Source organism: Artibeus jamaicensis, unplaced genomic scaffold, assembly GCF_021234435.1.
Source record: "Artibeus jamaicensis isolate MK-2021 breed Jamaican fruit bat unplaced genomic scaffold, CSHL_Jam_final contig_1410, whole genome shotgun sequence".
Lineage (NCBI taxonomy): Eukaryota > Metazoa > Chordata > Mammalia > Chiroptera > Phyllostomidae > Artibeus > Artibeus jamaicensis.
The window spans coordinates 911,962-938,856 of NW_026521281.1; the positions used below are offsets into that span (position 1 = coordinate 911,962).

At 41.3% G+C, this 26,895-nt stretch overlaps 1 protein-coding gene across 3 annotated transcripts in view; it reads right to left on the reverse strand.

Annotated features, from left to right (window-relative positions):
* Positions 1-426: 426 nt before the first annotated feature.
* Positions 427-26,895, reverse strand: part of FAM120C (family with sequence similarity 120C) — a 108,354-nt gene continuing 81,885 nt past the window's right edge. For 2 of the 3 annotated variants that reach the window (XM_037153663.2, XM_037153662.2), the window contains exons 11-16: positions 21,090-21,204; positions 15,944-16,153; positions 12,422-12,623; positions 9,935-10,073; positions 9,488-9,545; positions 427-5,268 (exon numbers count right to left, since the gene is read on the reverse strand). In XM_037153663.2, coding sequence (XP_037009558.2) covers positions 5,014-5,268; positions 9,488-9,545; positions 9,935-10,073; positions 12,422-12,623; positions 15,944-16,153; positions 21,090-21,204 — 979 coding nt within the window. In that variant the 3' untranslated portion in view covers positions 427-5,013. The remainder of the gene's footprint in view (positions 5,269-9,487; positions 9,546-9,934; positions 10,074-12,421; positions 12,624-15,943; positions 16,154-21,089; positions 21,205-26,895) is intronic. The other variant, XM_037153665.2, reaches the window with a different exon arrangement.

The window sequence follows — 26,895 nt, forward strand, 5'->3', positions numbered from 1 at the left end:
GCAGGGATAGAAAAGACACAGATGTGAGAAATAGAAAGATGGCTGAGTGTTATCAACAGAGAGCTTGTCATGATTTGAGAGATGAAGGAAAGTCCTGAGTGTGGAATAACTCTGTTGGTGTGTGGTTTAGACAACTGAGTAGAAGGTAGTGTCATTCACGGAGAGAAGTAGGCTTCAGAAGACAGGATGGGGTCATTTTGGGAAATGCCAAGTCAAAACTGCCTTTAGAACATCCAAAGAAGTTCAGCAGGAAGCAAAACATGCCCTTCCTTTTGATGATTCTTATACTAGCTCTCATGCTCTGATATTCAACTACAAATAGGCTCCAAGTCTCTGGCCAGTAGTTCTGCATTGAGACAATTATATCCTGCATTTGCTGAATAAGATCCAGAAGTGGGAGAAGAAATTAAACTTCACACACCCAAAATTATTTAACAATTTTTTTACTGAATAAAAGAATAAACTTTTCTTAAGCACTGTAAGTTTCTTTCCATCACATTAACAGAATGACAAACCAATTTCCATCACAGAACAACTCCTGAGACATTTTCATTCCTTTCTGAAACATTTCCATTTAACTGCTGCAGTTTCCCCTAAGAAGCATCCATTCAAACTTACATTAAACAACTATGGAGCTTTTGTTGTGAGGTGGGCCAAAAAGGCAGGGAATTTGGAATCTGGGAGTGGGAAAGAGAGATACATATTATCCATCCACTAAACACACTGTCAAGAGCACAAAGGAGATATTAACACAGGAAAAAACAATGAAAGAATTTGTTACTTTTGACAATAACATCATTTATCAGGGATCACACAAAAAAAAACCCATTAACTCCTTGCAGTTAAAGTTTCTTTACCTAGTATGTTATTCTAAAAATAGAATCAAATAATAGATGAGAGGGGAACTGTCTTGTGGGAAATCATTGAAGTCATCAGATTTGGCAGGGTTATGAGATTAATAAAATCTGAAATATTTGATTTGTGTCACTTACATGAAAATTCACTACTCATTAGTTACTACCAACACGGGCAAAAAGCATCTATAAAAGTACAAGGGCAATGTCAAAGCCTGAAATGGGCGCCCTAGCACAAGGAATTATTTTATTTTGCTTTTAACTTGGTAACGATGATTTTGTGAAAAATGAAGTTACTTTCTTAGAACACCAAAACCGCCTCTGGCAATACTGAAGATAATTATCAGTAACAGGGGAATAGGTACACTGAGCTCTACCTACACCAGCAGACTACTGCAATAAGCCAAGGGAAAAGAAAATAGAAAGTCAAAAGAAAATGCCAAAGTCACAAGAGGGAGAAAAATATAGGGTGACATCATGGAACAGTGAAAACTTACCCCCTACCCCCACACCCCATGCATATTTAGGAAATATGCATCAGGAAGTGAATAAGTATCATGATTAAATCTTAGTAGAATTACATTAACTACTTTAAAATGTGGTCTACCTGTATTGTCATTTCAAAGGAGGGGAGGGTCGTAGAGGCTCAAAGGGTAGCACTGATATGCCCACCTGGAGCCTTCTATGGTTCGAATGGACTGGATCACTATAACCAAGCAGTGACTTCCACATTCTGTCTACTCTACCTAAGTATTCCTCTTCTCCCCACCTTAACTATCCTCCCCAATGCCTTGTCTGGCTGTTTTTCTCAGTGACCAAAAAAAGTTAACGTGACTTGGCCAACAATGCCAGAAAATCCAGATAGAGATAAAAATTACATGTCACTCGATAACGCAAGTGCCATTTCTTGGGCTTTAAAGTCTACTCGAAGTCTTACTGGCTCAGAATGATATGATGCAACTGAGCGGAAGTTTGCCAGACCTGGTCCAGACCAGACTGGCCACTGAATAAGGGTGGGAGTCACAGCTGATCCCAAGGCACACCAGCAGAAATTAGGAACTGCAAATCCTTGGGGATCAGCATCTATATACAATCAGGGGGCTTTTGCTTGTGGCCCTACAAGGTAAAAGGGTCATGTCTCAGGTTCCTATGTGACTTTCTTTGAGAGAGGCCACATCATCATCAGAAATGGAACCTCAAGTGAAGGATGACAGTCTCTTCAAGTGGTACTCAGAGCAAAGCTCAGATCTGCCTTCACCAATTTGTCCTCCAGTTAAAAAAATATTCCTGTCCCAGTAATGAACACCTCAGTCTTTTTAGCTTCTAAATTGTGTATTTTGGCAGATAAATTAAAATATATGAACATGGCCCTTTATGGTTCTTTTTTATAATCCTCCAAACCCGAAATGCTGAATCTAAATAAAAATCAAGGTTGGAAGCGAACCACTTGTTTCACCCTGGGCCAGTCTAGGAGAAAGTGGAGGTTTGTGGAAGGGAGAAAAGCAAGCCTTTTGACAAACTGGAATCATCCCTGTCAAAGCAGCAATTGTACTTCTCACAGTGAATGTCTACAAAATAAGAAATCTTCTTAATGCTGTGAGACTTAACAATACTGTCACTTGATTGTAGCAAATAGATTCAAGATGCACAGAAACAGCAAATGAAGAAAATACTTTTCCATACAACTCCAAGTAGTCCATATAAGAAAATGGAGATCTAGATAGATTTAACACAGCTCAGTGACTGGCTTACTTTTCGAGCTCCTAAGGATTCCTCCCTCTGTGGCTCCAGAAAGAAATTTCCAAGCCATCTAAGTTCACTACTAAATCCCTCTCTTGCTGGGTACAGCAGTTCTAACCCCCAAGATGGTGTGAAAGGTTGGGCAGGTCCAAGAGAACAGGGGGGGGCCAAACTAGAGAGCCGATCCAAAGAGGAGGTTTTTGTACACGTTGCTCCTGGTTATATCTGGCTAGGTGTGCACTCCTGTCACCCTGCTTTGGTTTGTGTAGGAAATGTCTTGCCCGGGGGAGAGGCATTCTAGGGCTCCCTCACCCCTGAAAATTGAAGGTTCTCTTAAACTGGGCCAGACTAGGATTAAACAGTCTGAGACTGTTTTCAATCTCTCATGATACATGATTTGTAAGTGGGCAATGAACAAATGGCCTTCTGGTTGTCTGGAAAGAAATCACCAGAGACCTGCAGTGGGTTAAAGTGCATGGGTTTTTTTTAAAAAAGACAGAGAACCCTGCTAGAAATTTAGTTAGGTGAATTCCTGTAAAAACGATACTGCTTGGGCAAGAATATCACAAAGCCCAAAGGAGGTGCGTGAGGCTGAAAGCCTCAATTCTTGAATGAAGACATAATGCTAATATGTTGCAAGCTGTGTTCCCATCTCTCAGACTGAGACCCTGAAGACGGAAACTGGAAATGCAAGGTCATCTCAAGAGTATCTCTGTCAAGGAGGAATATAGTCTCTTAGTCCTAGGAACCTTTTACAGAATACCCCCTAAGGTCCAGGCCAGAGTCCTCTGAAGTCTTCCTTGCAAAGCGAACGAAAAGATCCAATAGTCAAAATGTGAACAAGTGAAACAATCTAGGCATGTAAAATCAAATTGTGGATTTCCTTACACTTCCTTCCCTACCTCTTCTCTCCAATGCTAGTCCTCTCTTCTTCAGGTATTCAGGGCAATCAATTCTAGCCTGAGGGCAGTTTGATCCTGGAGTTCCAGGTGACACTCCCTCCAAATTGGCTGCAAGTCCTGGTCATTACCTCCCACTCCTTCTCTCTACGATCCAGGCTTCTCCTTCATAACAAAATGCCCAAATCTTCCCAATCCCATTCCAACCTCCTGTTCTCACCATATGGGATGTGAGGTCTCGGTTCAATATTAAGCTTGTGACAAGCCAAACGTTTGTTGTTCTGAACAGGCCATCTCTGGAAAGTACTTTTTGTCTGTTTTAGAAAAGCCCATGTTCTCATAATTGTGATGGGCTATGACTCAGTAAAAATTTTAAAGTGTGGTCTTTTGAAACCCACCACTCCATAGCAGTGGAAGCGTTTCTGGTAAATTCGGTAAATCCTTTGGGACATCACCACGTATGTATGTATGCATGCATGAATATATCTATATATCTACATGTAGATATATAGATATATACACACATATACATATATTTATATATAAAATACGCATAGATAAATAGATCTGTCTCTTTATATAAAGGGTATGTGTATGCATATAGGTACATGCATTCATATATACATCCACGCACACACCCATACACAAAGGCACGCGTGCGTGCACACACACACTCTTTTGAGTTCCCTTTCGTACTCAGTTTCATTACACTGATTCTCACCCTTTCAGGGTGTGGGCAGCAGGGAGTGGGCAAACTGCACCGCATCTTCTATTTTACAAACAATGCACTAGTTCAGAGGCAGGAAAAATCTGCCCAGTACTTTTCTGACTCACTTGAATCCCCTAGTACAAAGGCCATTGGTAGTTTTTGTTTTTGTTTTTGTTTTTTTTAACTGTATAAAATAAAAACAAAGAAATGAAATAAAATAACCAACACTATTTCACTTTTCTGAAAACATCTACCTATCTGATTGTCAGGCCAACGCCAGAGGCAATGGTATAAACTCCTGGGGTTGGTGAGTGGAGAAAGAGTGAGGAGGTGGGTACTGATTATAGACACAGGCCCCACTACTACATAGAGCAAAAGACAAGTTAGGAAGCCATAGGCAGCTGTCTCTACTACCCCATGGGTTTCATAAATAGGAATCATGATGAAGACTCACAAAACCAAAGGTGGAACTTTTCACATAGGGCCGTATGTGATGACACCAATTTCTTACAGTTGCTACCTTACTAGGCTTCCAGGGGAGGTAAACAGAATACTGGTGTTTAACATTAAACGTGACAAAGGAGCCAGTCTTGTTGCCATTCCTTTTTGACCAGATCTTCCCCAGAAGCAATCTGCTAGGTCTGGAGGCCCCAAAAAAGACAGGGAAGGGAAAAAGATGGATAAAATACAACATTCCAAGAAAATCCTGGCTAAATCTGGGGTAAACATTTATGTCCTCCTCTAACTTGGGCCTAAAATCAGATAAGTATATGTTTTCCCTTCTTCCTGATCAGGTAAATCCATTTGCAGCTTATTCCTCTTTTTGTTGTGCTACAGTTTCCAGCTTTTGCTCTGCCAAGTGGCTCTTCTCCTCATTCTTCACAGGGAAGTAGCGGTTAACATTATTACACACGCTGCTGTCTCTGGATAAGGCACACAGTGATGGAGTGGGAAGATGATTTTCACTCTTCTCTTCCTTGATCAATGCGCCACTGTTTCCATTTACCTGTGAGCAAGAGTGGCTTTGATGAGGCTCCAGGGACTTAGAAACTCCATCTGAAATGCCCTGTATGAAAAATAGAAATACTCAGTGGAAATGGTAATCCCAAACTGGCTGACCCTTCCCAAGCATGTTCATAAATTAGCCTGCAGAAACTGCTTGAGTTCTTCAAAGAAGCCCAAAAGTCCAATGCTTGTTAACATCTGATACACTCCGATATCACCCGGACAACTCAGGGTGACAACAGATGGATCTGACTGAAATCCAATGGCAATGACAGCACAATAATGATACAGCCAGCATTTTACAAACTTCATGATATATATTTTTCTAATACTAATGGGGACCCTAAATGGTAGATATTATTATGCCCCATTTATAGATGAGGAAGCTGAAGCTCAGAGAGATTAAAGTCACTTGCTCAAGAATACTCGGATAGAGACAGAAAGAGAAAGAGGTGGGACCAGAATTGCACTCAAGGTCAATCAGCCTCTAAAGTCTATTCCCTTAACTGTCATGCAATGCTGCCCAATGCCAACAGCTGGACATGTAAAGGAAATGAAAGGAAAACACCTGGCTGGTGTAGCTCAGTGGATTGAGTGTGGGCCTGTGAACCAAAAGATCGTGGTTCGATTCACAGTCAGGGCACATGCCTGGGTTGCAGGCCAGTTCCTAGCAGGGGCCAGTTCCCAGCAGGGGCCAGCTCCCAGCAGGGGACACACGAAAAGAAACCATGCATTGATATTTCTCTCCCTCCCTTCCCTTCTAAAGATAAATAGATAAAATTAAAAAAAACCTTAAAAAAAAAGAAAGGAAAACAAACCATGAGGTCTATGTGCAATATTCCTTAGAATCTTTCATAACTAGAAGCGTCACCTGTTTTTCTTTTCATTCCAGGAACGTGACTGTTGTTGAAATGCTAATGACATGAACTGCCTTAATTTGCGGTGCAGTGCTGCCTCTAGATGAATGCTATTAGCAAATAATAACAGCTTAATTACTAAATAGTTAGGCATGCCAGAAAACCTGCTGTTTATTTGATAGACATGAAAAATAAGGCTCAAAAAAGTAAAAAGACTTGCCCAATGTCATTCACATGCTCAGACTTGGGTCCAAGTCTGTTTGATGCCAAAGACCTTGTTCTTTCCACTATGATACAACACAGAACGGCACTCTAACTCCTGTTGAATTGGTGGTTAGTTTTAAATAATAACTACTAATCTGTACCTAGTATTTCCTATATTTCAAGCTCTATGCTAAACACTTTCAAATATAATCTCATTTAACTCTCTGAGGTAGACACCAATTTCTCCATTTTACAGATGATAAAACCAAGGCACAGAGAGGTTAAATAACTTGTCCAAAGTCAGTGGCAGAGCCAGATTCAAAGCCAGATCATTTGGCTTCAAAGCTAGTACAACATGCGGGCTACTGTGGCTGTTGCTCAAGAACCTGGAGAAAAGAAGAAACTAGTAAAAATCCACACAATGGATGGAATTAGCCATGTGAGGGAGTCAACAAAGGAAGTAAAACCTTACAAATAAGTGACTTAAGAATTTGAAAATATACAAAACTCCAGTTACCTAGGAATATTCTCAAGAAGAGAGGACAATATAAACAGATTTAATAAACTAGAGCAACGAATTATATTACACTCTGAAGAAAGAGTGACTGAATAGAAAAAGGAGAGTTAGGAAGGCAATCAACAGCTGCTCTGTCCAGGGAAGATGTCTTACCTAAGAACAAAGTCAGTATGAGACTTCCTTGACCAGGCTACCTCTAGAGTGGATAATAGTGCTGCCAGCAATCTTAGCCTAGAGAACCATAGCATGACCTACCCTCCCTGTTTTCTCCGTTTCCTCATCTGTGAAACAGAATAACAGCACCATAGGCTCCTACAGGGGTTCAAGGAGGGACTCACAGGAAAGCACTCAAAACATGTTCTGTTCGCCAGTGTAAGAATTCATTAAATGCCAGCTACTTTCATTGTTCTGGTTTCAGGTCCCTAAGCAAACTTCTGATACCATGGGCTCTCTTGCAGTTTGCACTTAGAGAAAGAAAGCTCTGGTAGCCATGACTAAGAGAATAGTCACTAGAGTCAGGTACACCAAGGTCTAACTCTTGTTTCTGACAACTAGAGTTGTTATACACTGTTGGAGACAGCACAGCACATGGCTTTGGATTTAGTCAGCTCAGGCTGAAATGTCAACTCTGATACTGACTTGATGGATAATTTTGGGCAAGATGCTTCATTCCTCTGAGCCTCAGTTTCCTCCTCTTTAAAATAAAGAGTAGGCCTGCCTGGTGTTGTTCAGTTGGCTGGGTGTTGTCCTGCAAAATGAAAAGTAACAGGTTTAATTCCCGGTCAGGGCACATGCCTGGGTTGTGGATTCGGTCCCCAGTCGGGGCATATGAGAGAAGCAACCAATCACTGTTTCTCTTCCTGTCTTTCTCCCTCCCTTACCCTCTCTCTAAAAATAAATAATAAAATAAAATAAAGAATAGTAAATACTTCACATGAATTTGTAAGAATGACTGGGATAGAGTTAAGTGTATAATATGGTAATTATTTCTTTACCCTCTGAGTTGGTGAACTTTATATTTCACACTCTCCCTGCTCATCCCCCCACTCTTTTAGCCATATCCACATACTATTTCTGTGAACCTGGTTAATGTGAGCAAACTAGAGAAAGGAACCCACTCTTATTGTACCAAACATATCAGGTTTTTCAGACTATATACCTAATGATTAGTCCCTGAATCATGGTCAATTCCCCAAGGCTATGTTACTTTACTGGAGCCTATCTTAATGATCAGTTTTCCTTCTAGGTGTAATCCCTTTTACCTTATTGAAAAACTTCTGGGAAAAGCTAAGAAGCTTTGGAAAAATCCCAAAGTTATTGCTCGTGGCTTTGGAGTGCATTACCAAATGCTTTGTGCAGGTTACTTACCATTCTAGCTCCCTTTTTGGCTCAAAATAACATTAAGGCAAATCTATATTCTTTGAGGAAACATTAGACCACGGGGGTTAACATGGATGGATACAATGAGGTCTGGCTGTATACAGGGGAGATGATTTGAGAACTGACAATCAAGTTGCGTTGCAGTGTGGTCTAGTCAGTGATCCTTGTGAGGATTAGAGACTTCCATGTAAAATGTTTAGTAAAGGGGTTGGTAGAAAGTACACACTCAAAAAATGGTAGCTGCTATATTATGAGGAAGCCAGCAGTCTGAGTCCAATACAAGACTTTAAATCACTACAAGAATAGGCTTTCATATCTGCAGGGTGCACTTCTAATGGAGACCAGTGGGGATTGTGATGTAATTCAAGGTGTAGATTAGGAGAAAGTTTAAGTCCTGGCTGGTGTGGCTCAGTTGGTTAGAGTGTTGTCCCAAGCCCCAAAAGTCTGTGAGTTCAATTCCCAGTCAGGGCACATACCTAGGTTGAAGGTTGGATCCCCGGGGCACATACGGGAGGCAATCAGTGTTTCTCTTTCACATCAATGTTTCCCCCACCCCATGCCTCTCTCATCTCTTCCCCCTTCCTCTTTCTCTAGCAATGAAAAAAAAAGTCCTTGGGTGAAAAAAAAAATAATAAATAAATAAAAAGCTTGAGACCATTCTAAGCCTTTAAGAATAATCAGAATGGGCCTTGGCTGGGGTGACTAGGTGGATTAAGTGCCAGCCTGCAAACCAAAGGGCCATCAGTCTGATTCCCAGTCAGGGCACATGCCTGGGTTGCAGGCCAGGTCCCCAGTAGGGGATGCACTAGAGGCAACTACATGTTGATGTTTCTCTCCCTCCTTCCCCTCTCTCTAAAAATAAATAAATAAATAATCTTAAAAAAAGAAGAAAAGAATAAGCAGAATGGTAACACCTTTTCCCTTCGCATATTCAGCAAAGAACGAAGTTTAATTTTCTAAGCATCTCTGGTAGCCCCTCACAAGCTTGGGCATATTGCTGGCAATCCCACTGTTAATTTCACTCTGGTTCCTTTACAGCTGCATGTAGCACATATTATGCTACCTAAAGGTCTTCGAACGCCATACCTTGTTTCCATCTCGTGGTTTCACTCGATGAAAAGGATGACACTCTGAGGCCCTGTGGAAATAGCCTAGGCAGTCTAAGCCTCCTCCCCAGACAGCTAGAGAGCAGGGGAATAAAACCAAATGCCAGAAGTTGTGAAAGCTCCCAAGTTTCGGTACCTAATCTGAGCTCTTGCAATTTAGCTGAAAAGATAAGAATGATCAAACAGAAGCTAAAGAATCTCAAAAAAGGTGCTTACTTGTTTATTTCCTTTTTTAGGTCCTTTGGGTCCTCTACCAGTCTGTTCTTTTCCATACCTTTAGAAAGTGGGGGAAAAGTGATCATGAGGAAAATAGAAAGCCCATACCCCCATTTTTACTTAGTTAACAATTCATGTCCTCTTAGAAGTTTGACCCTAATAATAAGTTAGATGATCCTCCTCTGTGCTACCACTATAAATATTTCTTTCATTTTTATATCATACTAAAGTGTTCTGTGTCCCATGTCCTCCTCTAGGGGCAAAAACTTTTTTTTTTAAATCAAGGCGGAGCATTTAGTATATGTTTCCTAAACTACAGTGAAAACTGCCTTTAAAAATGTAAAGTCAGTTCATGCCTCTTAGCTTAATAGAAGGATTCTATAGTTGGGCATTTCCCAAGGGTACTTTGATTGATACTAGCTCATACCAACCTATTCGGATACATACCCTCTTCCTGGCCCACCAATAGAAACCACTTGCATGCCAAAGGAGCCTCGGCCCCTGGAGGATCTGCTGCCAGCCCACTGCCCCACAACCATCCCAGCAATCTCCAGTTTTCCTCCTTGGGGTGGGATTGGATGGAGGCCTAGAAAAAGAGAGGAAGAATGGCAGTAGTGAGATTTAAGTGCAAGGTTAGGTAAGAGGTGGAACAAAAGATCCTCTAGCCCACCTACTCCGCCTTTTCCCATTTCTCTATTATAAAGAGTCCACGATAACAGCAAAGGGTCATGGTGGAAGCAAATTTAGGGATAGGAGGTTGAAGATCTATACACATCCACTTTCACAAGTCAGCTGTGGATGATTAATTTTTCAACTACGGAACCTAGCACATAGTAGGCATTCAGTGTTTGTTGAGACAGTGAATGTCTTTAATCTAATTACTGTAAAATTACAGGCCAAAACCACTCTTGATTTAAATACATATCAATACACCCTGGAGGATTACCCAAGCAACCAAATGAAAACGGAAAATAATGAAACTAAACAGTAATTTGTCACTAAAAAGCAAGAATAGCAACAGTTTAAAGCCAGAACAAATTCAAAACAAGATAGCATATCACCTTAAAACAGGAAACTGCAACTCTGTGTGTGAGCAAACACACAAAGTAGAACTTTGTGATTTGGCGCAAAAGAAATCCTTCATAGAATACAGAGTTCTAGTAAATCCTAAATTTTAGTTTATGGAGAAAACCCAAATGTTATTAACCCTTCACTCATGTAGCAAGTCATTAATAAAGAGCCCTTCATTTATATAAAAATAGGAATCTAAGGGACTACAGTGCTACTTAGTTCTAAGAGGGCAAGAAAGTCTTGCATTTGGGGGATGTCGTGGTCTTTCAGGAGGCAGGAGACTCCTCATAAACCACTCATAACTAGAGACTAACACTGGGACCTAGGGCAATAGTGAGGACCTCCCCTAAACCTGGCCTTAATTCTGTCTTCTGAAACACAATAAAATCAACAAGCAAAAAATGAGAGTGGACAGCCATAAAGTTACCTTGAAAGGATGGAAAGAATGGCTGCCTCCCTGGTTTGCAGGACTTCATCTTTAGCTGACTCAAGAGGAAGTTATCAGAGCAGACATCATACTACTCATGTAACCAGAGCCTTAAGCTAAACATTCATCCTGAATTCTGAATTCTGTGACCCAAAATTTAATTCAAACTTCAACTTCTAGCTTTATTTTTTAGAATTTAAAAAGCGATTTAGTTAATTTATTTTTAGGGAGAGAGATAAAGAGGGAGAAAAAACATCGATGTGAGAGAGAAACATCAACTGGTTGCCTCTTGTACGCACCCTGGCCCCCCAGCCATGTGCCCCAACTGGGGAATTGAAACGGTGACCTTTTGCCTTGCGGGATGATGGGTAGCTAACTGAGCCACACTGGTGAGGGCTCCAGCTTTATTTTTAAAGTGACAATGCTCTGGCTGGTGTGGTTCAGTGGATTGAGTACCGGCCTGTAAACCAAAGGATCACTGGTTCCATTTCCAGTCAGGGCACATGTCTGGGTGGAGGGTCAGGTCCCCCGTAAGGGGTGCATGAGAGGCAACCACATATTGATGTTTCTCTCCTCTTTCTCCTTCTCTCTAAAAATAAATAAAAAATCTTTTTAAAAAAATAAAGCGATGAACAATAGACAAATACCTTCAATCGCAGCACCCATAGCAATAACCTTCCCACATGATTATCGAATCTCAATATTTAATGGTAAATGTCCCCATTAAAATATCCTATTTACCAGGAAACAAGTAGTTTGCATTACCAGGACCAGGATCTCGGTTACCTAAGCATGACAAGTCTATTCATCATCAACCTGTAGCTCACGTGTCACCATACCATAATTTAAATATTTATACGTGTTTGTGGGTATGGGTGTGTACTTTCCCCACTAAGCTGTAGTCCCTGGAGGGTATGGTCTGTAAATTAGTTCTCTCTGTGCTTCTGGAAATGTATGGGATCTACCCCCTGAGTGAAAGTAGATACATACATCACACTATGCTCATCTGCAGACCATGGTCATTTTACTCTCACCTCCTACTGCTCTTCCTGCAAGCTCCTCTCTGTACATCTGCCTAATGGGGGACTGAGAGATCGAACCAGCAGTGAAGATCCAGTTCATGTAAATTATAGTTCTCAAAAGTAATTAAGTGTCTCCTGGTTTCTACATCAGTTACTTCAGGAGTTCGGTTGATGAGTCAAATTCTTAGGGATCAACCACCTGTATGGAGAGTGGTCTGTGAAGTCAGTGGACTTTTTTCCTCAGGCTACAGCCATCCATCTCAATAAGCTGCTCTTAAAACTACCACAATGCAGTAGAGAAGATAAATGAGATAATATATATTTGGCACTGCTAATTCTGTAACCAGCAATAATTCCTGGATTGGTTATTATGAAACATAGAGGATGACAAATACCTTTTTCTTAGGTACTGACCTGCAAACCCTCGGTTCCTTCCTTGAGGGGGAAGTGGCATCGAGCCCACAGCTCGGGAATACAGTGGAACAGGATAGAGAGAGGGCACCATGGGAGCCACAAAAGTAGGTGACGGCAGGAGAGCAGAAGGTGGTGGATAGTTCATGTTGACTCCTTCAAGGATACTCTGTCTCATCTTTTCCACTTTGGTTGCCAGGTCAGCCTTCAGACAAGAAACAGAATAATAATAGCACCTGCCATTTTTTGAACTTCTATGGTTTCAGGCACGGTGTTTATTGGGCACCCTAGATACAGTCTGACAAGTCTATTCCCATTAAGAAAATCAAGGCTTGGAGTTAAATGGACAAGGCAACACTCAGGAAAGCCTGTCTGGCACCAAAGCCCCACTCTTCATACAGCACTGCACTGCCATCATACTAGTTCTGACTGAAGACTTGTGGGGCACATTAACTAGGTCAAGAAAGACAAATGTTCCAAAAATGCTGACTGATGGTGTATTATATGGCAACCAAGAGGATAGATCAGTTTTTAACTGGGAGGTAACTGAATCAGGTAAAAGAGAGAACAAAATCCTGACATATTCAAAGCCTTTCAACATTCTCCTCCATACCCAGGATCAAACACCCTGACCCGTCCGGAATAAGTCCATGTCTCTAGTCTAGAGGTTTATGAACTTGCTCTGAAAAGGGCCAGATAGTAAATATTTTAGACTTTGTGGGCCATATGGTCTCTGCTACAACTATTTTATTCTCCCACAAACAAATTAATGTGGCTATGCTCCAATAAAACTTTAAGGAACAAAATCTCCAAATTTTGGAACTTGGGATAGTTTGCTGAACCCTCCTCTAGTCCTTCAGCTCACTCCCCAGAATGAATAGAGGAGTAAGTTAGGATTCCTGTCCCTTGTCTCCCCTCATCTTTCCCAGTTTAATTGCAAAAATAATTAAATAAATGAATAAATAATAATAATAAAAAAATCCCTGCTTCTACTATTATCTACTTCACTACCCTCTTGTATTTCTAAACAAAGTTCTCCTTAAAAAAAAATCACTTGCAAAGGTGACTTACAGTTTTTGAAACTAAGAGAAATAAAGTTCTAAAACTGGGAGGAAAAACTTACTCTTAGTATAAGAGTAAGAAAAGTAATATGAAAACATGAAGCTAAGAAGAAAAAAGGTTTCCATTATGGAACATGTATAAAGGACCCATGGGCAAGGACTACGCAGGGCAGGGGAGTGAATGTGGAATCGGGGGATGGGCAGGGCAGGGGAGAGCAATAGGGGTAAAACAGAAACAACTGTGATTGAACAACAATAAAACATTAAAAAAACAATAACAGAGGCATAGGTAGACATACTGTGCCTCCTCATACAACCAAAAGAAGGACAAACAATTTAAAAACAAGAAACAACCAGAGCTGACAGAAAACCAAACTGTATGGAAGTCCAACAACCAAGGAGTTAAAGAAGAAACATCCATCCAGACTAGTGAGGGGCAGAGACAAGCAGCTGGGGAGAGAAGACCTGTGGCAAGGCAGTGGCTAGAGGACCTGGGCAGGCAAGGTGGTGACTGGTGGACCCAGCGAGGCTGTGGATTGTGGAGTGGGGAACACAAGGCAGCAGTGGGCAGACTAGCGAGACAGTGGATTGCAGACTGGGTGGTCAACATTCACGAGCAGAGAAACCAGGACCAAAAACTGGGGAGCAGGACAGACCAGGCAACCTGGGGCCCCAGCTCCAGGAAATAAAGCCTCAAAACGCCAACTGAAAACATCTGTGGTGGTTGAGGTAGTGGGAGAAATTCCCGGCCTCACAGGAGAGTTTGTTGGAGAGACTCACAGGGTCTGAGAATGTACACAAATCCACCCACATAGGAATCAGCACCTGAAGGGCCCACTTTGCTTGTGGGGAGCAAGGGAAGTGACTGAAAGCCGGAAGGGAGTAGAGCAAGCACCACTGTACCCTTTTAGGACCCCTGCCCCACATACATAGTCACAAAGCAGCGACATGGATTGCCCCATCTTGGTAAACACCAAAGGTTCCGCCCCATACTACGAAACAGGTGCATCAAGACAAAAAAACGGCCCAAATAAAAGAACAGATCAAAGCTCCAGAAACAATACAACTAAGCAATGAAGAGATAGCCAACCTATCAGATGCACAGTTCAAAACACTGGAGACTAGGATGCTCACAGAATTGGTTGAATTTGGTCGCAAATTAGATGAAAAAATAAAGGCTATGCTAAGTGAAATAAAGGAAAATGTACAGGGAACCAATAGTGATGGGAAAAAAACTAGGACTCAAATCAATGGAGTGGACCAGAACGAAGAAAGAAACAACCAAACAGGAAAGAATGAAGAAACACGGATTCAAAAACATGAGGAGAGGCTTAGGACCTCCAGGACATCTTTAAACATTCCAACATCCAAATTATAGGGGTACCAGAAGGAGAAGAGGAAAACCAACAAATGGAAAACTTATTTGAACAAATAATAAAGGAGAACTTCCCCAATCTGGCAAAGGCAATAAAATTCCAGGAAGTCCAGGAAGCTCAGAGAATCCCAAAGAAGGTAGACCCAAGGAGGAACACACCAAGGCACATCATAATTACATTAGCCAAGATTAAAATGAAGGAGAGAATTCTAGAAGCAGCAAGAGAAAAGGGGATAGTCACCTACAAAGGAGTTCCCATCAGATTATCAGCAGATTTCTCAAAAGAGATCTTACAGGCAAGAAGGGGCTGGAAAGAAGTATTCCAAGTCATGAAAGGCAAGGACCTACATCCAAGATGACTCTATTCAGCAAAGCTCTCATTTAGAATGGAAGGGCAGATAAAGTGCTTCCCAGATAAGGTCAAGTTCAAGGAGTTCATCATCACCAAGCCCTTATTATATAAAAATGGTAAAGGGACTTATCTAAGAAAAAGAAGATAAAAAATATATGAACAGTGAAAGGACAGCAAACTCACAGTTATTAACAACCCCAACTAAAACAAAAACAAAAGCAAACTAAGCAAACAACTAGATCAAGGACAGAACCACAGGAATGGAGATGACATGGAGGGTTAGCAACAGAGTAGAGGGAGGGGGAGAGAGGGAGGAAAGGTACAGGGAATAAGCATAGTTGGTAAGTAGAACATAGACAGGGGGAGGGTAAGAATCGTATGGGAAATGTAGAAGCCAAAGAACTTATATGTATGACTCATGGACATGAACTAAAGTGGGGGAATGTGCAGGTGGGAGAGGAGTGAAGCAGGGAAAATGGGACAACTGTAATAGTATAATCAATAAAATATATTTTAAAAAACAACAAAAACAGAAGAAAAAAAGGTTTCCAGCACATCATTTTATAAATGTACATCAGCCTCTGGGCCTTTGAGACTATCCTCTACCAAGTTAGGTCAAGGTCAAATACATTCTCCCCCTTTTGCTACCTCCTTCTCAATGTCTCTCCCCTCCCTGCCCATTCAGTCCCACAAGCGGATCAGAAATGACTCTTAGCAGCTGCCCAACACGCTGGTACCTGGCCATCACAGAGCTCAATCAGGGATACTCGATCTCGGCCTGCTTTAATTAGCTTGCTCTGAAATAGCTTGCCATCGAAGTAAATCCAGGGGCAGCAGTGCTCCCAAGGGACTGGCTGGCCACAGGCATCATTAGCAAACAGAGCTGTGTCAACCCCACTCATGAAGAGGGCAGCAAGCTGGATCCCTCGAGCATCCAGTTTCTCAATCTGAAAGCACCACAAAGGAAAAAGTACTATTAGGAAATTAATGTTATTGGTTACATTTACTCTTATTCCTATTATGCTTATTATTCCAGTTAAATTTGAACATGTTACCTTTCAATAGAGACATTTGACTGCACAAGAAGCTTCTGTCCATGTCTTTTCCTGAGACGGTTTGACAGATACTCATTGCAAAAAAAAGACATCAGCTTTCAAACTTTAAGAACCAATTTAACATACCAGTTTTTTTTGCTTGTCAAATTAGAAAAATTGAAAAACCAAAGACCAAAATAATACCCAATGCTGATGAGGATGCAGTGAAATAAATGGGCAGGCTCATACAAAGCTGATGAGGAATATATATTACAATTAAGCAATATGTATTAAGAACTTTGAAAAGGTTCACATTTGTTGGCTCAGCAATTCAACTTTTAGGAATCTATTCTAAGGAAGTAGGGATATGAATAAAGCTCTATGCATAAAAATATTAATAGTATCACATATAATTGGGGAAACCAGAAACCAAATTGCCAACATTATAGTAATTAAATGATACATCTGAATAATAAAATATCATTTACTCAAAATTGTTAAGACACAAAATATATGGTATATTAAGTAAAAAACAATATATAATTATATATAAACAATATCTCAACACGATGAAAGGCTGGAAGAAACCATAAAAATTTTCACAGGGGTTACCTCAAGGTAGCATGCTAGATGGCTTTAACAGGAAAGGGGACATACTTGCAGGTCCCCTCCTAGGTATGGTCTAGAGTTGGTAACTGCTATAGGACAAAGCAATATTACATTTATACTAACAAGAAACCATTGTTCGTCTTTACCTGTTTCATCTTTCCCTTAAGAGGTGACCTCACTTAAATGAAGATTTTGCAAGTTTTGTTGAACTTGGTTTTCTTCTAGTTTATCCTAGGGCCTCAAAGGTCCATGGCTACTGAAGTTGGGAGAAGGGTATCCTGCATTAATCACTAAAATTTATTGAGTATCTGAGATACCATTCTAAGTGTTTTGTACCTATCATTTTATTTAATATCCTCATAATGCTACAAGTAAGGAAATTAAAGCTAGAGAGGTTAAACAACCTGCCCAAGGTCACATAGCTAAGAAGCCAGCCTTTAGAAACTGCCCTCTAACCTATTACTTCTACTACTGTCAGTTATAGAGTGAATATATTTTCTTTCCTATGCTTTTCTAGACCTCCCTCTAACACTGAATAAGTATTATTAAAAAGGAGGGTGACCATTAACAAATGAATGGATAAAGAAGATGTGGTATGTATACAATGGAATATTATTCAGCCGCAAGAAAGAAGGAAATCCTGCTATTTGCAAAAATATGGATGGACCTTGAGACCTTATGCTAAGTGAGATAACTAAGAGAAGGGCAAATACTGTATGATCTCATTGATGTGTGGAACCTAAAAAACTCCAAAACCCCAACCAAACTCATAGAAAAAAAGATCACATTTGACATTATCAGAAGGGAGAGGGACTTAGATAAAAGTGGCCAAAGGCACAAACTTTGAGTTATAGCATAAGTAAGTATTAGGGATGTAATGTACCACAGGATGACTTAACCCTGCTGTACAATAGATAGGAAAGTTGTTAAGAAAGTATTTCCTAAGAGTTCTCATCACAAGGAAAAAATACAGGGTAGGCAAAAGTAGGTTTACAGTTGTGAGTATGCAAAACAATTTATTCTTTTATTATTTATTAATTATTATATTATTTTCTTCTTAAAGTACATTTTATTGATTATGTAAATCAATTGAAAATTGGGAAAATTAGTTTTCCCAATTTTTCCCCATTTATCCCTCCTCCACCCTATACCATTCTCCACCTCAGTTCATGTCCATGGGTTTTACATATAAATTCTTTGAGTTCTCTGTTTCCTATACCATTTTTGATCTCTCCGTCTATTTAATGCCTACCAATTATGCTGCTTCTTCCCTGTACCTTCCTCCCCATTCCTCCCCTCACCTTTCCCACTGAAAACCAACCATGTGATGTCCATTTCTCTGATTCTGTTCCTATTGTAGTTGACTGCTTAGTTTTTGCTTTCATTGTTTTTTGTTTAAATTTTTTAGGTTCATTTGTTTGGCACTTGTGAGTTTGTGGTCATTTTATTGTTCATATACTTGATCTCCCTTTTCTTAGGTACTTTGTGACTAAAATCAACCAGTTCTGTGAGTATCCTAATCTCCAGTGTTTTGAACTGTGCCTCTGATAGGTTGGCTATCTCTTTGTGCCTTAGAAGTACTGGCTCTGGGGCTTTGAGCTGTTCTTCTGCTTGAACCATAATGTTTTGGTCTGTTCATGCCTGTTACGTATGAAAGGCAGAGGCTTAGGTGTTCACCAGGGCGGGTCAACCCAATCGCTGGGCTGTGACTGAGGCCGGAGTCAGAGAGGGAGCAATGGTGTTTGTTCCATGCTCTCTTGAATTTTGGTCCCCTCTGCTGCTTCCCACAAGCAAACTGGGCCCCCCCCCCCAGTGCTGGTTCCTGGGTGGGTGGGCTTGTGTACATTCTAGGACCCTGTGGGTCTCTGCAACAAACTCCTTTGTGAAGCTGGGAGCCTCTCCTGGGACCTCAACACCTGAAAGTTTTTCTAACTGGTGCTTTTAGGCTTTAATTCCTGTCACTGGGGACCTGGGTTGCATGGTCTGCCTCACTGTCCATTTTTTTTGCCTGGTTTATCTGCATGCGAATGTGTGTTTGTGGTCATTCAGTCACCTTGCAAGCTTTACTGGGTTTGTTCTTTTTGTCCCCGTGCCCACCCAGGTCTGCTAACCACCCCCTTTTCTGCCAGGATCCCTCTATGCTGATTGCCAACTCTGCCCCTCTTACTGGTCTGGATAAATGGTTTGTTGTTTTGGACTTCAGTACAGTTCAATTTTATGTCTGTTTTGGTTGTACTTTTTGTTTCTAAATCTTTGTTGTCCTTAAACTTGGTTTTGCTAGGAGGTACAGTATTTCCACCTACGCCTCCATCTTGGCTGGAAGTCTGTTCTTTCATTTTTGACTAAGCTCAATCAGTTCTGTGAGCATTTCAATTACCAGGGCATTAAATTCTCTATCAAGCAGGTTGGCTGTATCCTCACCAGTTAACTCTCTTTCTGAGGCTTTCCTCTGTTCTTTCATTTGGGCTATATTTCCTTTGTCTTGGTGTACCTGATAAGTTATAAGGGGGTGGGGCCAGAGAGGGAACAGTGGGGTTCGCCTGCTTGGCTCTAGCCCCACTTTCCAACGTACTCTCATGTGTGAAAGGGAGTTCCTCCCACCTCAGCAACTGCCATAGTCCACAGCCACCTTGGAGTCTCAGTTTCGCCTTAAGTCAGCCCCATACCCATAGTTCGCTGCCTTACTGAGATTTCCATCTGCTGCCTTACCAGTCTGGTTGTTCTGCTTGACTGTTCCTTTAATTCCTTGGATGTCAGGGTTCTATGCAGTTTGATTTTCTGGAAGTTCTGGGTGTTTATTGATTTTAAGGTTGGTTGCTATCCTCCTTTTAGTTGTGTGAAGAAGAGAAGGGTTTCTACCTATGCCTCCATGTTAGCTGGAACTTGTATTATTTTCTATATGAACAACTGTAAACCTTTTGTCCACCCCTGTATATATAGTTTCTATATGAGAAGACAGATGGTAACTAAATTTACTGTGGTAATCATCGAATGATATATGTATCATTATGTTGTACAATCTAAACTTATACAGTGCTATAATGTCAATTATATCTCAGTAAAACTGGAAAAAAGGGGGGGAGCATAGAAATTTACTCAGAGACAAAAAGGGGATTGTAGTAGACCGCTCTGCCTGGTTTTAGGAATTTTATCTCTAGCCCTTGAGGCTAAGGGCCAGAAACGACCTTTGGAATGCAAGCCGCAGGAGACAAAGCCTGTCTCTGGTAGCAAACACTCCCTCAGTTCCTCTCCCTGTCCCCAAAACTTGGTCGGAAGTCAATGACGGGTAAGACCCCTCACAGCCGGGGGCAACCTAAGCCAGACTCGATCACTTGGGAGGCCTTCATGGAAGGACTCGGGGGGCTGCAACAAAGAGCAATGGACTCTCACCCCACGGCTTTGACAAATCCTGAGTCCCCGGGTTCTCTGGGAGAAGCGCTTCCTGGCTCTAATCTTAAGCCTGAATACCTGTTGGGGAGAGGCGCAGCTCCTTGCCTTGCTAGAGCGTGTCCTGGGGAAAATCTGGCATCACAAAGACTTGCTGATAAACCTGTGAAATCTGCTCTGCTAAGAGTGCTTTCATTCATATGATAAGGGTCTGATAGGAAATGAGTATGTCTCCCAAAGTTTCTGCAACTCTCTTCCTGACAGATACTGACTCAGACTCTGAAGCCCTCGGATATCTTTGAAGTATTATCTACTGTTTGATCCTTGCTGCCCTGTATTCCTGAGTATTTACAACCCAATAAAAGGCTATGGAGGAAGGCACTCAGGGCCTTTTTCTCCTCAGAGAAACTGGCCTCTGCTGGCCTTTGTCTCCCCTGATAAACTGGCCACGGCCCACTTCTCATCCCCTAAGCAAATCTTAGCATCTCTCGGCCATATTTACTCATTCACTCGTGTCTGTGGCACTAGGGGTACTCTTGAAGAAGTGCCTCCTACAGGGGATACCAGGCTAAGTCTCTGAGTGTACCTTGAAGAGTCAGAAACTTTACCATGGTCTGTGGGCCACAACTTATTTGTCTTGCATAATATCCATCTTTTCTGTCCATTCTTACTCCTCAGTATCCAAGGAGTGTTACAGGCACCTGTTGATTTTCTTAACAAATATAATATCTGGCTAAAGTAAATCAAACATTTACCTGTAAAACTTACTTTTGTCCCCAGCTCCAGAGACAAAAAGACCTAAAGAAAAGCTATGAGCTCATGGAATAATTTAAGTGAGGATGGATTGAATTACCTTGAGTTCTTGAAGTTGATTTGGTTCATAAAGCTGGGAAGATACTGCCTGTGCAAGGAAGGTGTCTAGCTCATGGCGATGCAGGATTCGACCACCAGGCCATTGAACCATGTACCTAGAAAATCAATACATCATTATTAAGTCATAAAAGCTCATTTAAGTTAAGACACTATCATAGGCCAAATCCTATGCTCAGTTTTGGTGATTCCCATGGAATAAAGTAAAAGAATCTCTGCCTTTGGTTACTTGCAGTCTAGATAGTAGACGAGACAGGAATGTACACCAACAATGACAGGACAGTGTATTAAATAACAAGAAAGAGCATACAAGGTGCTAGAAGAGCACAAAAGAGGCCTACTAGTGGAAGAGTGAGGAAGAGCATCCTAAAAAAAAAAAAAGGTCATCAGGAGCTGAGTTTCAAAGGGCATGTAGAAATTAATGACATAAAAGGCTTGGGAAAGAATGCTCTAGGTTGAACTTCTGGCCAGGATGGAGACATAGGTGGAAATACTGTGCCTCCTTGCACAACCAAGTTTAAAGAAAACAAAGTTTTACCAATAAAAATGCAACCAAAACACAGAAAACTGAACTGCATGAAAGTCCAAAAATAATGAACCATTCAGCCAGACCGGTAAGAAAGGCAGAGCCAGCAGCTGGTGGAGAAGGGTTGCGCAGGAAAAAGTTGCCAGACCGACCTAGGTGCGCAGGCAGCTGTTGGCAGATCCCATGTGTGGGGTAGCAAAGGGCAGACTCAGTGGGGGCGCAAGGCGGCTGGCTGACTGTGGTTACACATTCACACTCAGATAAACCAGGCCAAGGAGCGAGCAGCGAGACAGACCTCGCAAGCTAGGGCCCCAGCGATGGAAATTAAAGCCTAAAAGCACCAATTGGAAAAACTTTCAGGGTTGAGGTACCAGAAGAAGCTCCCAGGTTCCCAGAGAGTTTGTTGGAGAGACTCACAGGGTCCTGGAGGGTGCACAGGCCCACATACCCAGGACCCAGCACCAGGGGTCCTGGTTTGCTTGTGGGAGGCAGCAGAGGGGACCGAAGTCCGAGAGTGGAACAAACACCACTGCCCCTCTCTGACCCCGACCCCACATACAGTGTCAAAACCCAGCAACTGGGTCACCCCACTCTGGTGAACACCTAAGGCTTCACCCCTCATACATTACAGGTGCAAGTAGACCAAAACATTATGGCTCAGGAAGAACAGCTCGAAGTCCCAGAGCCAATACTTCTAAGTGACCAAGAGATAGCCAACCTACCAGATGCACAGTTCAAAACACTGGTGATCAGGATGCTCACAGAACTGGTTGATTTTAGTTGCAAACTAAATGAAAAAATGAAGGCTACACTAAGTGAAATGAAGCAAAATGCATAGAAAACCAATAGTGATGGAAAGGAAACTGGGACTCATATCAAGGGAGTGGACCAGAAGGAAGAAAAAAAATGACCAAACATAAAATGAAGAAACCAGAATTCAAAAAAATGAGGAGAGGCTTAGGAACCTCCAGGACATCTTTAAACCTTCCAACATCTAAATTATAGGGGTACCAGAAGGGGAAGAGGAAGAGGAACAAGTGGAAAAGTTATCTGAACAAATAATAAAGGAGAACTTCTCCAATCTGGCAAAGGAAATAGACTTCCAGGAAATCCAGGAAGCTCAGAGAGTCCCAAAGAAGTTGGACCCAAGGAGGAACACACCAAGGCCCATCATAATTACATTAACCAAGATTAAAATGAAGGAGAGAATCCTAGAAGCAGCAAGAGATAACGGGACAGTCACCTACAAAGGAGTTCCTATCAGACTGTCAGCTGATATCCCAAAAGAGACCTTACAGGCAAGAAGGGGCTGGAAAGAAATATTCCAGGTCATGAAATCCAAAGACCTACATCCAAGATTGCTCTATACAGCAAAGCTTTCATTTAGAATGGAAGGGCAGATAAAGTGCTTCTCAGATAAGATCAAATTCAAGGAGTTCATCATCACCAAGCCCTTATTATATGAAATGTTAAAGGGACTTATCTATGAAAAAGAAGATAAAAAATAGGAACAGTGAAAGGACAGCGAACTCAGTTATTAACCACCGCACCTAAAAGAAAGGCAATCTAAGAGGGCAGCTAGATCAGGAGGGGAACCATAGAAATGAAGATCACATGGAGGGTTAGCAACAGGGGAGTGAGAGGAGGAGGAGAAGGGGGGAGAAGGTACAGAGAATAAATAGCATAGATGGTAGGTAGAAAATAGACAGGGGGAAGGGCAAGAATAGTATGGGAAATATAGAATCTAAAGAACTTGTGACACATGGACATAAACTAAAGGGGGGAGGGTGGGGAAGGGGCGTGCAGGGTGGAGGGGAATGAAGGTGGGGAATGGAACAACTGTAATGGCATAATCAATAAAATATACTTTTTAAAAAAGAATGTTCTAGGTTGAAGAAACAGCATGAGTGAGGCACAGAGTTGCAGAGTTCAATATGATATACCAGGTTCAATAATGCTGGAGCTAAGCAGGTTTGCAATGACAGGAAACTAGATTTGAGAATAAATCATGAAGGGTCTTGAAAACAGTAAGAAAGAATTTGGACCTTCATCCTGAAAATATAGGAAGATGCTTAAGGATTGTCAGCAGGAGAGTGATATTGACTAGTTTGATACTGACTAGCTCAGAGAGGAAGAGACAAGAGGCATGGATAGCAGTGGGTGAACTGCAGCAATCTGTGGCCAAAGAGGCCTGAACAAAGGCACTGGCTGACAGAATGGAGAGGGCCAGGGGACAAAACCACGGGGTTTGGTCATGGATTTTATGGGAAGGGATAAAGAAAAAGGGAAAGGTCCTAGATTCCAAGAATTCTGGCTTTGGCAGATGGCTAGATGATGGAGCCATTCTCCAAGATAGGAAATCCAATTAAATAAATAAGTACACATTGATGAGTACTAGAATTGAATTTCATGAATTGAATATGCCCTACTGTTCTAGGCACAGAGAATGCAGAAAGAGGAAGAGAAAGAGAGATGACAACCTCAAATACATCAGTACAAAGTCTAGTCCTTAGTTCCCTGAAGACCCCACAAGAAGATATTCATAATTAATGCAACTTCAGAAACTTCATGTTTAAAACACCAGCTAGTCTCCTCTGAGAGGCACATGACATGGGTTCCTGGGGACACTGACCTGTTACTACTACCAGAAGGCAGTGTGGTGCCCTGGAAAAAGCCTACGTTCTGTATCCAGACAGCCTGGATTCAAATCTTTAACCTACTGTTCTGGCCTAGAATGATCACAACACAGCAGGCAGCCCTATTATCGTTTCTTTATGTCTAAACATCCAGGATGGTTCCACAATTGCGGGACATGCCAACAAGCCTGTTGCTATTTTGGGAACTACATTCTACGTGACTGGGCTTTCCAGCAGGAATCTTCCTGGGACACATAAACTTCCCTTTGCCCACAACAATTATCTTCTTTCCTGACTGCAGATCCTCCCCTTGAAAAATTTATTCTTAATTTATAATAAATTTATATATATATATTTTAAAGATTTTATTTCTTTGTTAAGAGACGGGGGGAGGGAGGGAGAAAGAGAGAGAGATAAACACCAATGTGTGAGAAATACATTGATCGGTTGCCTCTTGCACGGCCTCCAACTTGGGGCCTGGCCTGCAACCCTGGCATGTGCCCTAACCAGGAATCGAACTGACAACCTTTTGGTTCACAGGCCAGCACTCAATCCACTGAGTCACACCAGCCAGGGCTCCTTTATATATATATATATATATATATATATATATATATATATATATATATATATATATATTTTTTTTTTTAAAGTTTTTATTTATTTATCTTCTTTAGAGGGGAAGGGAAGGAGAGAAGGAGAGAAATATCTATGTATGGTTGCCTCTCATGAGTCCCCTGCTGGGAACTGGCCTGCAACCCAGGCATGTGCCCTGATTGGGAATCAAACCGCGATCATGTGGTTCGCAGGCCTGCGCTCAATCTACTGAGCTACACCAGCCAGGGCTTACTTTATATTTTTTATGTTATGTTATGAAGTACCTAATTCATAGCTTATAACTTCTATCAGTATAAAATATTCTTTTGTTCTCCTTAGTGTTTTTGTTTTGCCTTGAGGATGATATTATCTATTAATATTGCTTCTTTCTTTTGATTTGTAGTTCCTTGATTTACCTTTGTCCATTCTTTTATTTTTAATTTTGCCATCTTATTCTGTTGGCAAAATGTGAAGCAAAAATAGAAGAAAATGAATAGAAATGCAATTACAGTAGAAGACTTTTGTATACTACCACCAAGCTATGACATGTGAAATATCCCTAAAATACATGTAGTCACAGAAGATGACATGTAAAGTCAAAACTGAAAGTAAGGTTCAAAAGTTTGATTTTTTTACAAAAAACACATTCTTTTCAAGTGCTCACATGAGTTCCCAGGAGTTCTAGGACCTGTTGGTTTGCCCTTGTCTGCTGTCTTATTTATGATTTTGATTTATTATGAACTATCTAGCTTAGCACATAGCATAGAGTATATTAGTAGTTATTTATTGGGGGACTGACTGAATGCATCAATCAGGTCACACCATAACCCCACCCTGCAAAACTCAACAAAAATCCTCCAAAGCAGAATTGTACTAGTCATAACCTGGCCACAGTGAAAGAAAAACTCACCCAAAGGAGCTCCAAAGTAGTCAAGTGTGGGAGACAGGCAGGGTTGTGATTTTATAAGTTGAACAGATTGTTCTGGGTGCTCTAAGGAAACAGTGACTAAATTTACTTGGGAGAATCAGAAAAGACCTTACAGAGAAGGATACATTTCAATTCCTAGAGATTTGAGTTGTTTGTTTGGTTTGGTTTATACTTTAAGATTATTTGCAAACTTTCATGTCTTTCTAACCTTAATATGGTATATGGTAGAATGAATGGGTGCTCAATAAAATGCTTGCTGAACAAATGACTCAATGTCAGGATATACGAACGGAAATACTAGCTCCATCATTTGTCCAGCACTGCTCTTCAACTAGCCTGGAATGAATTGTGAGACAGAGTGTGTAGGGTCCAAGGAGTAGGAAGAGCGAGAAGTTCATAAATGAAACAACAGGAAATAATGATTATTAAGTCAACCAATATGTAGTGATGCATGTCATGTGCTATTTTATGAATTATATGATTCTACTGGGGATTTTCTCTGGAAAAACTACAACATTGCTAATTTCCCAAGGAAGTTCCTCAATCTTAGTGACAAGATGGCATCTATATTATTACTATTAGTAGTATTTACATTATCATACACACTATGTATGACCATTATATTACAGTATACTATATATAGCAAACTATAAGTTACTCAGGAATAGTGTTTACTTAATGCATCTTGCATTCTAGATACTCTGGCAGGTCCCAATCCCACAGGGTGGCGATTTTAAGCAGCAGGGATATTTCAGCTGTGGAGGTTCCCACTGAGGAGCCAGGAGTCCCAGCCCCACACTAGGCTGCCCAGCCTGGAGCACCAGTGCCAGGAAGAGTAGTACCCATAACAGCTGGCTTTGAAAATCAGCAGGAATCAGTTTGGGTGAGAGGGAAGGCTGCTATAGACCCAGGTGTCACCTTTAAAGGCTGGAGAACAGACTCACTGGCTCAGAAACACTAGCCCTAAGCTCCACAGAAGGTATAGCAGGTCAAAAAACACCAAAGACATACTGGGAGGAACTGAATGGCCAGGCTTCAGGGCGAAGGCAGGAAAGGCAGTCTCTCCAGAACTAAAGTACCAGCAGGTTCCACTGTTCCTTTG